General features: G+C 36.4%; 1 protein-coding gene across 1 annotated transcript in view; it reads left to right on the top strand.

Moving 5' to 3' along the window:
- COL28A1 (collagen type XXVIII alpha 1 chain) overlaps positions 1–12,156 on the top strand; it is a 162,091-nt gene that overhangs the window by 64,975 nt on the left and 84,960 nt on the right. The window contains 6 exon segments of the mRNA XM_089917047.1: positions 1,128–1,196; positions 3,798–3,814; positions 7,689–7,740; positions 8,240–8,242; positions 8,497–8,565; positions 11,027–11,098. Coding sequence (XP_089773173.1) covers positions 1,128–1,196; positions 3,798–3,814; positions 7,689–7,740; positions 8,240–8,242; positions 8,497–8,565; positions 11,027–11,098 — 282 coding nt within the window.

The raw sequence follows: 12,156 nt of genomic DNA, 5'->3' as shown, positions 1-12,156 counted from the left end.
CCAAGGTGGCAGACTATATTTACACCATCTTAATTTACTGCTTTTATTACTTTTACTTGTGAGACCCTGTTCTAGAAACTCAAGCAGTAATATCAGTAGAGGTTACCCGTGGGCTGGCTAGTTTTCATTCCCCACAATAGGTCCAACAACCAAAACGTTTAGTTAAAGATATGGAGTCAGGGGCTTCCCTGGTGGCACAGTGGTTGAGAATCTGCCTGCCAATGCAGGGACACGGGTTCCAGCCCTGGCCTGGGAAGATCCCACATGCCGCAGAGCAACTAAGCCCGTGCACCACAACTACTGAGCCTGCGCTCTAGAGCCCACGCACCGCAACTACTGAAGCCCACGCGCCTAGAGCCCGTGCTCCACAACAAGAGAAGCCACCGCAATGAGAAGCCCATGCACTGCAACGAAGAGTAGCCCCCACTTGCCGCAACTAGAGAAACCCTGCGCGCAGCAACAAAGAACCAATGCAGCCAAAAATAAATAAATAAATAAATTTCTAAAAATAAAAATATAAAGATATGGAGTCAGAAACAACCTGGCAAATAAAAATTTTTCTATGAACTTGGAAGCATATTACCTTCTAAATTAGAATTATTATTTCTCCCTTGGGGAGAGTCATGACACTTACTTAACCAGCTGTCCTTAATGTTGCTTCAAAGAATCACTGATCATTGTTAAATAAATACTCCTCTGAAAGTACCTCCCTTTCAGTAGATTCCTTCGAGAGTCCCATGTGAGAAGTAGCTCAATAGAATACAGTTAAAGTCCTTGAGATTTCTGATTTGAGCTCAATGGTGAAAGCTCAGGTTGTTCTCTCTGGTTATGATACTGCTTTTGATCAGCAGTAACCTTGGCTTCTCATGTGTCAATTTTAGTTACTCTGGAATATAACTGCCTATCTTTTCCAAATATATATATATATATATATATTTGCCTGAAATATATTTATATTTGAATAGATACATGCACATATACACACACATATGTGAATAGAGCATATGAAACTCAGTTTTATCTTACTTTGCTGATATGTTTTGCTCTTAGGAGATCAAAGGTAGGTACATATTATTTTTACTTTGCTGCTATATTCAAATACCCTTCAAATACTCTTACCTCATTAGGGAGAAGTAGGCCAGATAGGACCTAGAGATCCTAGAGGACCAGTGGGACTTGGAGTGCACGGTCCAAAGGTGGGTTGTCTAAGCTGCTTGGAAGCATTTATGTAATATTATGTAAAGTTTCATTTATATCCAAATGCAATACATATCATGTATGTATCATCTGTTATTTCATCAGAGAAGAGTCTGATGCTTAACTCGTATTGTTTAAGAAAAGCCAAAATCTTAGTTTATTTTAGTGATGACTGTTTACGTTTTTATTTATTTATTAGCACTAGAGGTCCTCTTTCAGCACAGACTGATTCTTTAAGAACATTATTGCCTGCCATATTATAGAAGCATAGGAGAATTTCAGTAAAGTTTACTTCCCTCCTTTTGTTTTGTAGCCGGCTCCTTCTCATCCTTCAGATCTCAGCTCAAAAGTTACTTCCTCAAAATTCATTTCCTAAATATGAAGTATGCCCACCCCACTACTGTTACCCCAGACTGTTATTTAAAAGCACACTGTTTGTTTCCCTTGCTTTTTACCACTTACCTCAACTTGCATGTTTTTTGAATTACTTTTCATCTTACTACACCCTTTAGAAATGCACTGCCCAGTATGGCAGCCGCTAGCCACAAGTGGTTACTGAATACTTGACATGTGGCTGGTATAAACTGAGGTGTGCTGTAAATGTACTATACACTCTGGATTACAAAGCCTGGTATAAAAAAAAAAATGCAAACTATATGATTAATACATTTGTATATTGATTACATACTGAAATGGCAAAATTTCGGTTGTATTAGAGTAAGTAAAATATATTATTAGAATTGTACTTATCTGTTTCTTCTAATGTTGTAAATGTGGCTGTTAATAATATAATTACATATATGGCTTGCTTTATATTCTATTGGACAGTGGTACCCCACTGGGGCAGGGATTTTGTTTCCTTTTTTTCTTCTTTGTTACTGAATCCTCAGTTTGGGGGACAAAATAGGTACTCAATAAGTGCTGTTGAATAAATAACTGAATCCTTATTTTACCCTTCACAATTTCTATAACTCATCCTGAGGGCATATAGAATCTGGCAAGCCATGCTGAGCGTTGAAATCCATCATTGTTCTGCTGTCATTGACATGATTCTTATGAGAATTGGGTATTAGAAGAATATGTAAGACACAGGTCTAAAACAAATATACATTTTACATATATATAAACATATAATTGCAAGAGACACAAAATGTACTAATATAGTGATCATAGCTGCCATTTATGGAATGATTTTGATGTGTCACACAATGTGCTAAGTGCTAAATATGCTAAGTACATATATGTGTGTACATACATATATATACTATATTTATGTCTATACATGTCTATAGTATGTATATATGTATATATACATATTATGTCATCTAATGCCAATTTCAGAGAGGCCATATAGAGTAACAAGGCTACTAGGCAGTTAGACTACCTAAGTTCAAATCCCAGTCTTGCACTAGATGGATATATAATCTTAAGCTTCTCTCATTTAGAAAAATGAAATACTTAAAATACACTCACTACTATAGAGAATAACAAAGAACACCCATGTATTCCACACCCAGCTTTATCAAATATCAACATTTTGCCACATGTATTCTAGAATTTTTTTAAGAAGAAGCATTACAGATATAGCTGAAGGCCTCTGCCTGTGCTCCCCAATCCTATTGCCCTCCCTTCCCTCCCCAGATGTAACCATTGTCATGAATTTGGTGTTTATCATTCTTTTGAAGTTTTTTATAATTTTCCCGTATGTTTTTATGCATAAGCCGTATATTGCTTTTTTTGTATTCTTGAACTTTACATAATATATCATTCTGCAATATATTTATACTCAGCCTTAGTTATTTGTGTTTTTATATGCCTTTAATCATTCAGTTTAATTATTTTATGATACTGTATTGTATGAGAATACCTCATTTAAAATTTATGCTTTCCTCTTGATGGACATTTAAATTGCTTTCCATTTTGTGCATTTGCCAACAATGCTGCCATAAACATTCTCTGGGTTTCCTCTTTTGTAAGGATACAAGTTTCTCTCATTAGCAGGATTGGAAGATCACAGAGTATGCAAGTTTTCAATTTTGATACTGTGAAAATCCTGCCCAAAATAAACAATGGGTAAAATGTTTAGACCAGATTACCCTCCTTCCAGCAACAGGTGAAAATGCTCTTTTCTCTACATTCTTGCCAGTATGAAGCATGTAAAAATACATCTCATTGGTTCAGTTTTTATTCCTTGATAACTAACTGAACAGTTTTTGTGTGCTTAATGGACCTCGGTTTTTCTCTTTTGTAAATTCCTGTAGATACTGATTTTTTTTTGTTTTTGATGTTGGGTGTTCCTTTCTTATTAATTAATGGTTCTTTATATATCTGGATAATAGTCTTTTGTTATTTGGGTTGCAAATCTCTGAGGCTATGGTTTGTCTTTTTCACTTAGAGTACTTTTCAGCATATACAATAGAAGTTTTAGATTTTGATGTGTTTCTATCCCTTTATGGTTTGGGCTTTTGGAATATTATTTAAAAACATTTCTTGACTCCAAAGTCATAATATATTCTTACGTATTTTCTTCTGAAAAATTTCGTGTTTTACTTTTTAAAATTTAGGTCTTTAATACACTTGGAACTTATTTTTGTGGATAGGGCAATGTAGGGAGTCTATTTTTTCCCCATATGGATAACCAAATATCCCAGCATCAGTTATTAAGTAGCCCATCTTTGCCACACTGATTTGTAATACCTCCTATGTCACATATCAAGTTTCTATATTTGTGAGGATCAGTGCCTGAGTTCTCTATTCTGCTCCATTTTTCTATTTATATCTCTCAGTGCTATTACCTCTGTCTTGATTATGATAGATTTATAATGTTTTATCATCCACAGAGAAAATACTCTCATCTTCTTCCCTGGTTATTCTTAATTCTAACATATACATTTTAGAATTGGCTTGTCAAATTTGACAAATATCCTGTTGGAGTTTTTGAAATTGCATTGAATCTTTGGATTAAATATTGAGTCTTTCAAACCACAGAGTAAATCTCTCTACCTTTTTTAGGAAAATATTTGTCATTTTATCCATAAAGATCTTCTACTTTTTTAGTTAAAAAGGTACTTTGGAGAAATTTTTGCAATTGTGAATTGTTTTTTTTCTGTACCTTCCAATTAACTGTAACAGGTGTATAGGAAAAGTATTGTTTTGTTATTATCTTGTTTTGTTTTGGTATATTAATTTTTGTATCCAGCCAGCTGATAAAATCTCTTATTTCTAATTGTTTGTAAAGGCTCTTGCTTTTCTACTCCCTGTATACATAAGCATACTGTCTGAAAATAAAAACAGTTTTGCCTCTTCCTTTTTAGTTCTTTTTCTTATTCACTTTTTATCATTTTACACTGCTAGGGTCTCCAGTGCAACGTTTAAAGGAAGTGACTTCAGAGGACATGCTCCTAAATTTTCACTTTTAAGTGTGATATTTGCTGTAGGTTTTTTTTTTTTTTAATACAAATTTATTTATTTATTTATGGCCGCATTGGGTCTTCGTTGCCGCGTGTGGGCTTTCTCTAGTTGCCGTGAGTGGGGGCTACTCTTCGTTGCGGTGTGTGGGCTTCTCATTGCAGTGGCTTCTCTTGCTGTGAAGCATGGGCTCTATGTTGTGATCTATACGTTTGTTTCACTACATAATGTCTTTGGCTACTTTTGAGATTTTTCTCTCTAGCACTGGTTTTGAGCCATGTGATTATAATGTGCCTTAGTTCAGTTTTCTTCATATTTCTTGTGTTTGTGTTTCATTGATCTTCTCGGATCTATGAGTTACTGATTTCATCAAATTTTGAAAATATTAGGTTAGCATATCTTGAAATATTTCCTACCCTCAGCATTCACCCAGGAAATTCCCACTTAAATTTAAATGCTTGGAGTTTTCTCACAGTTCACAGATGCTCTGCTCATTCTAATTCAGTCTCTTTTCTCTGTGTGTTTCATTTATTATTACTATATCTTTCAGATTGCTTATCTTTTCTTCTGTGATGTCTAATCTGCTTTTAATTCTATCCAGTGTATTTTTATCTCATACTTTGCAACTTTCAACTCTAGCAGTTCAATTTATGTCCTTCTATATCTTTCATATCTCTGTTTAACAAGTTTTAACTTTACTTTTGTTTCTTGAACATATGGAATGCAGTATAGTAACTGTTTTAATGTTCTTATATACGAATTCTATCACCTGTGTCATTTTCTGTGTCAAGTTTTTGCAGCTTTCTTTAATCCCTGATCATTTTTGATTAGCTTCCAAACATTGTGAATTTTACCTTTTTAGGTGTTAGATATTTTTGTATTCGTATAAATATTTTTGTGCTTTGTTCTTAGATGCTTCTATACTACTTGAAAACAGTTTGAGCATTCTGGTCTTGCTGTTAAGCTTTATTAGGGGACAAAAGCAGCATTTAGTCTGGGGTTAATTTTTCCCCACTACTGAGGCATGACCCTTTTTAGAACTCTAATCTATGCCCTCAGCACTGAGAAGTTTTCTTTCTTGCCACTGGGAGCAGGCACTGTATCTCTCCTGCTGTCAGTTCTCTCTGATCCTTGAAACTGGTTGTTTTCTTGGCCTTGGGTAGTTTCTTCACTCTGTGCTGAACAGTATTCAGCTAAATACTCAAGGTGGATGCACAGCAGATCTTCATAGTTCTCACCACGGCATCCTCCCTCTCTGGTAATTTATTGTGTGAATTTTTGATACCTTGGCTTACCCAGACTCCTACCTTTGTCTCCTTAAATTAGAAAGACTTCTGATGTTTCCCTGGGTTCTCTCTCCCTGCACCATGGCCTGGGAACTTTACCCAAACAGTAAACTTGGGAAATTGTAATTTTCACCTATTTTGTTTCCCCTCTCTCAGGAATTATTATCCTTCATTACTTAGTGTCTAATGTCTTGAAAGTCATTGTTTCATATATTTTGTCTGCTTTTTTAGTTGCATCAGATGGGAAATTAAATCTAGTCCCTACTGCTCCATTTTGACGAGAACCTTAAGTTACATCCTTTTTCTTAGGTAGACTGGTCTGTGATTTTTGTTTTCTTATCTTGTTGTATGACTTTTTAAATCAAAGTTTTATTAGCCTCATAAAATAAATTGGGTAGACTTCCCTCTTTTTCTATTTTTCAGAACTATTTGTATAAGAGAGGGAATATCTCTTCTTCAGATGTTTAAAAATTTGGTAAGGTTTGACTATAAAACAAAGTCTGTGATCTGGGAGGGAGAGGAAGTTCCAGACTTGCAATTACTGATTCAATTTATTTAATGGTTGGTTTATTTAGTTTGTTCATTCCTTCTTATATCATTTATGTAATTTATATTTTTCTTGAAGATTATCCATTTATTAATGTTTCTAATATATTTGAAATTGTCACAGAAATTTTCTATGATCAAAAAAGTTACTATGTATATAATTATATTCACCTTTCATTCCTAATACTGTTTTTTATGACTTTTCTTTTTTAATATTAATCATTACTGGTAGAAGTTTATTTTCTGAGTATTTCTAAGTATTACCTTTTAATTTTGTTACTCTTCTTGCTTTTTGCTTGCAAGTTTATTATTTTCTGCTGTCATCTTTATTATATCCTTCTATTTATTTTTAGGTTCACTGTGCTTTTTCACTAGTTTTTATAATTTAGCTGAAATGACTTTCAATTATTTTCGATATATTTTGCTCTTAATAAATGCAGTAAGGACACTTGTATACTGTTTTAAAGTAGCATGTGTTTTCTCTGAACATTTTAAAGGACTTGTTCTTAATCACAAATTAACTGGAAAGTGAGTAGAATTATTGAATTTTAGACTTGGAAGCAACATTTGGGTCCCAATGTTTTTATTTCATTTTTATATTAGTTTTTTTTCAGGATTGCTGTCACAAATTACCACAAACTGTGGCTTAACATAATAGAAATATATTGTCTCACAGTTCTGGAGGCTAGAAGTAAAAAATCAAGGTGTCTGCAGGGCCATACTTCCTCCAAAACCGATAAGGAATCTTTCCTTGCCTCTCGGCCTCTGGTGGTGGCCAATCCTTGGAATTCCTTGGCCTGCAGCTATATCACTCTAATCTTGGCTTCTGTTTTCACGTGGGGTTCTCCATATGTGCCTGTCTTCACATTATGTTTTCCTCCTATAAGGACACCACTCACATTGGACTAGGATCTGCCCTAGTTACCTCATCTTAACTTGATTACATCTTAACTTGATTACAAAATAAGGTCCGTTCACAGGTGCCAAGGGTTAAGACTTTAACATATCTTTTGGGGGAGGGGGCTGGTCACAATTTAACCCATAACAAACAACATAACTCAAAACTGAGACCCAGAGAGGTTAAGGAACTTGCCCAAGGCCAAATAGTTTAATGACTATTACTTACTATTCAGATTTCCCTGCTCATAGGCTTTTCTCAGGTATTACAAGATGTGACCAATTTCGAGTACCTCAAAGGGGAGTTCCATGATAAATATGAACTTCTGGGAAATAAAAATCTTTGCTCATCCACGGGCTCCCAGGGCAGCCAGGAGTACCGGGAGAAAAAGGAGCTACAGGGAAGGTAACACTGCTTTTCATATTACTGGTGTAAAACTATTGAACCACACTGTATCCTGGTCCTGCAGAAGCTCAAATTAAACCATTTAAGACGAACTTAGTCTTTTCAAGAAAAAAAAATCCCACAACTCTTAATTTCCTTTTTCTCTTAGTTCAGATAAAAGAGCGCCAATTCAAAGCCTGAGTAGTAGCTCACACCCTCTGTCTTCTCTCTGGTATTTTGGCCATGGTATCCTCCAGTGACCTAGTCCCTTTGGGATTCCTAGAAAGCACTTTTATTTAAACTTACAGAAAAACACTTTTTTTTTTTTTTCCCTCCGAAAGGAGTCTGTAAATGCATTCAGGAAGTAAGGCTACTATAAAGATTTCCTGAAGTACTTTGAGTTGACATTTGAAATACTCATTTTTCAATATAAGTAGTGGAAAACAGCAGATGGAAAGGCTGAAGGTCTTTCTTGTTTTTTAAAAAAACAAACCACCAAATCTGAATCAAGAGCCAAAAGAAAGTGAGCTTATTGCTTTGGCAATTGGCTGGGAAATTGGACTTTTTCATGGTATTTCAGCTGCTCTGAGCTAAACTGGAGTTTGATATGAATTTATTCAAGTTGGTAAACTTCCAACTTAATTTTGAGACTAGAGTGAAGGTCTGGTCTGTACTGGAGGATTTCAGCAGAGACTACTGGCTGTAAGAAGAGACAAGGTGGGTGTGTACATACTGTCTAGGGAGGGTCAGCTAAGACATCAGTGCCATTTCCTCTAGGGAGAAGCGGGGCTTCCAGAAGCAAGAGACCCTGAAGGATCACCTGGAAAAGGACAACCTGGCCTCAAGGTATGGAATTGACAGTGGTAGGGGGAGGGAAGCAGACTGCCTGAGTTCTGGTCCTTATACTAAGGAGCCATCTTAGGAGAAATTTGATGTTATTCTTGCTATGTCAAAGGTGTTTACTTCTGGCTTAAAATTATGGATACCAGCTTTTGAACTTTCGTAATACAGCAAGTATGTATTATTCATTTTCATTTTCCTACCATCTGTCATTAAGTCCCAGCTTAGAGGAAGAGTTCAACACATTTTCTTAATAAACAGCCAAATTGACATTTAAAAAACACATAGTAAGGGAAAAGAAGACTTGAGATACATCAGTGAGACGTCAAAGTCCATAAATTTTTTTTCAAATATGTATATAATCTCACAGAGTAATAAGAAATATAACCTTATTAAGTGGTACTTTCACAACATGGAATATATTTATTTTATACATTGTAGAAGTGCTAGTTGAATAACATCTTTATATGTCAAGATGAAAATATCCAAATTCATCAATAAGACCATTAGTGACATTATCTATAGCCTCTAAGGTGTCAGATGTTCCTGCATTTCTTATGTGCGGTCATCAATGACCATATAAAGATTCTGAAGAATTATATATGAGTAAAGTAAAAATAAAATCCATATACTTATTAGTGTTCTGTTTATAATTCTATTAAAATAGTAATTGATAGCTTAGATGTCTATGCCTTGAGAAAATATTGGCTAAAATTGAGTTGTTAACCTTAAATGTGAAAAACTGAAATATATTTGTAGAATTTCAAACATTTTAAATAATTGATTAACCAGACTCTGAGATCTATTTTTGGTGGGGTGGGAAGCAGGGAGTAAAAACATGAACAGAGAATCCCTTTTCAACATGATGCAAAAAATACTTTTAGAAATGATTGCCTATTAACATTCATGAGAACTAACATTTTCTTGAATATACTTTTGGAAAACAGACCCTTGGAGTTATAACTGAAGCCGTGGGAATGAATGATAGCTCTGAGAAAGAGAGCTAAAGTTTGAATCCCACATTTTACAGTAGCTGGAGCAAGAATATTCACAACAGCATGAAGATAGGCAGAATGCACAGTAGTACCATGTTAGAGAAACCAAGGAGAAAGGCTTTCAAGAGGAAAGCAATGGGTGGTGTCAAATAGACCAGCAGAGCAAGGAGAATATGCACTGCCTGGATTTGTGGCTTTAAGGTGATTCGGGGCTTACGGAAGGCTAATGGAGAAGAGTGGTAGGAATATGTTACATATCCAAGGTATGTTATGGTTCAGTGTTGGCACTTTTAATAATAGTTGGATTCTTACTGTTGGCTTCTGGGATGATTTAGGTCAATAGTTCAATTTGGTAGTTAATGGGAGAAAATAAATAGTTGTGGGTAGATTTCATTTCTGTTGGCATTAATAATGATACAATAAGTTATATTCAATATTTGGACATTCAACAGGTATTTTTTTAATTTCCTGTGTCACTACTCTCGATTAGTATGCATATTAGGGAGTTCTTGGCATGTCTGTGGATTCTACAGGTCACCTTTTCTTCTTAGTGAAGTGTCTGCATTGCCGATGAGCTTGGTATAGTCCGGTGGTTCTCAAGGTGCAGTCCCTGGAACAGCAGCACCTGAAGCTGCTGTCAGAAATGTAAATTATTGGGCCCCAATCCAGACCTATTAAATCAGAAACTCTGGATGTGGGCCCAGCAATCTCCAGGTGATTCTGATGCATGCTTAGGTTTGAAAACTGGAAAACTGTGGTAGAGTCATTTATGTCATATATATTGAATGGCCTCGGCTACAAACCCCGAGGAGTTCTTTTACCGAGCTAGGCACAAACTTAGGTATGGTGCCTTGCAGTTGAACCCTAGTGTAAGGATAGTTCTGGAATTCTCTGAGGCTTCTGGCTGAAGGTAATACAATTCTTTGGGGGTAGCATTTGTGTACACAACCCTGCTGGGGAACACTAGGCAATTTCTAGCTCTGCACCAGGTTAATGCTCACTCATCTTTCTACCAGTTGAATTATTGGCCTCCTTTGGGAGAAAGAACTAGACTCTCCGATGAGGAAGAAACAAGGCTGGATTTTTAAAATGTCTTATTTTATGTTTTAAAACTGAAATAGCACAGAAGCTGAAAAACAGCATGACAAATCATTTCTTTTCCGAAACTGACTGTCTGAAAATCATCTGTTAATAGACCAAGGGGGCAAAAAAACTGTAAAGTCAAATCGAAGGCCCCAAAGGAAGATACTGAACATAGAGTTTAGAAAATACTAAATCATACTGAATAAATGAAGACTGAACAATTCTGAAGTCATCCAATCTGCTCAGGAACATCGACAAACCCTGTGCAGCTGAGCTGGGCTTGGGGAACATCACTTTAAAGTAGGTATTCATTGAGAATCTGGCCATGATATAACATTAAGGAGGGTCTGTTCATAGAACACCTATATTTTTATTATAATTTGTGTCAGGGTGATGGAGGAAAGAAAGGGAGCAAAGGAAATCAAGGACAGAGGGGATTTCCAGGGCCCGAAGGACCGAAGGTATGTTTCTTATGTTCTCATTTATGCTTTGGGGAGATTGTAATTGTGCCTGGTTTTAATGGAATATTAGATTTCCACTGTTTTCCTCTCAACAAATACAAAACAAAAGCCCCCAAATGAAAAAGGCTTTAGAAACCACACTATTTCAGACCATAATAGAATGGAATAAAGAGATTGCATAAAACATGTGATCTTCATTGAAATATTTATTCTGCTAGGAGAGAATCTGTGTGTCAGTCCTCTCTAGTAACAGCAAAATATTCAGTAGTTGGGATAAGGTTAGGACCATAGAAGGTATCAATTCTCTATCATCTTGTTTCGTGGAATAAGAACAAAAAAGTCCCAGACTGAGGGCTTCCCTGGTGGCGCAGTGGTTGAGAGTCCGCCTGCCGATGCAGGGGACACGGGTTCGTGCCCCGGTCCGGGAAGATCCCACATGCTGCGTAGCAGCTGGGCCCGTGAGCCATGGCCGCTGGGCCTGCACGTCAGGAGCCTGTGCTCCATAGCGGGAGAGGCCACAGTAGTGAGAGGCCCACGTACCGCAAAACAAACAAACAAACAAACAAACAAACAAAAGAAGTCCCAGACTGAGCGGCAATGCAGTAAAGGATGAAGAGCAGTGCTTCAGAAGGCAGGAGAGTGGGGTTCTCGTCCTGCCCCAGCCCGGAACTTTTGGGGGCTAGTCAACTTCAATCGTAGAAGGAAAAGAGTAATAGTGTCTATTTCACAGGGTTGTTGTGAAGACCTAAAAGAGTGAATAAAGAACTCAGCATGGTTCCTGGCACATTGTAAGTGTTCAATACATGGAGTTATTCAGACAGGAAAAAATCAATATGTGAAATGGAAAGTAGGGCATATATGTCCTGATAAACTGCCCGAGACAGGGTGCTGAGGAAGAAGTAAGGAAATTGTGAAGCAAGAAATTAGATACGTGTCCTGACTAAGCAGGAGAGAATATTGAGGTCATCTGGATGTGTTCAGGGCTCTAGGAAGATGCTAATTGTAAGAAAGAAACAGGGAGTCTGTTCAAGGACCAGACTATTAAAGAACAACTAAAA

This window comes from Delphinapterus leucas, chromosome 9, assembly GCF_059928025.1.
Source record: "Delphinapterus leucas isolate spDelLeu-1000000601 "Yukka" chromosome 9, BTC_Dleu_Yukka2, whole genome shotgun sequence".
NCBI lineage: Eukaryota > Metazoa > Chordata > Mammalia > Artiodactyla > Monodontidae > Delphinapterus > Delphinapterus leucas.
Note: the sequence above shows the minus strand (reverse complement) of the source record. Positions and strands in the feature narration are given on the sequence as shown.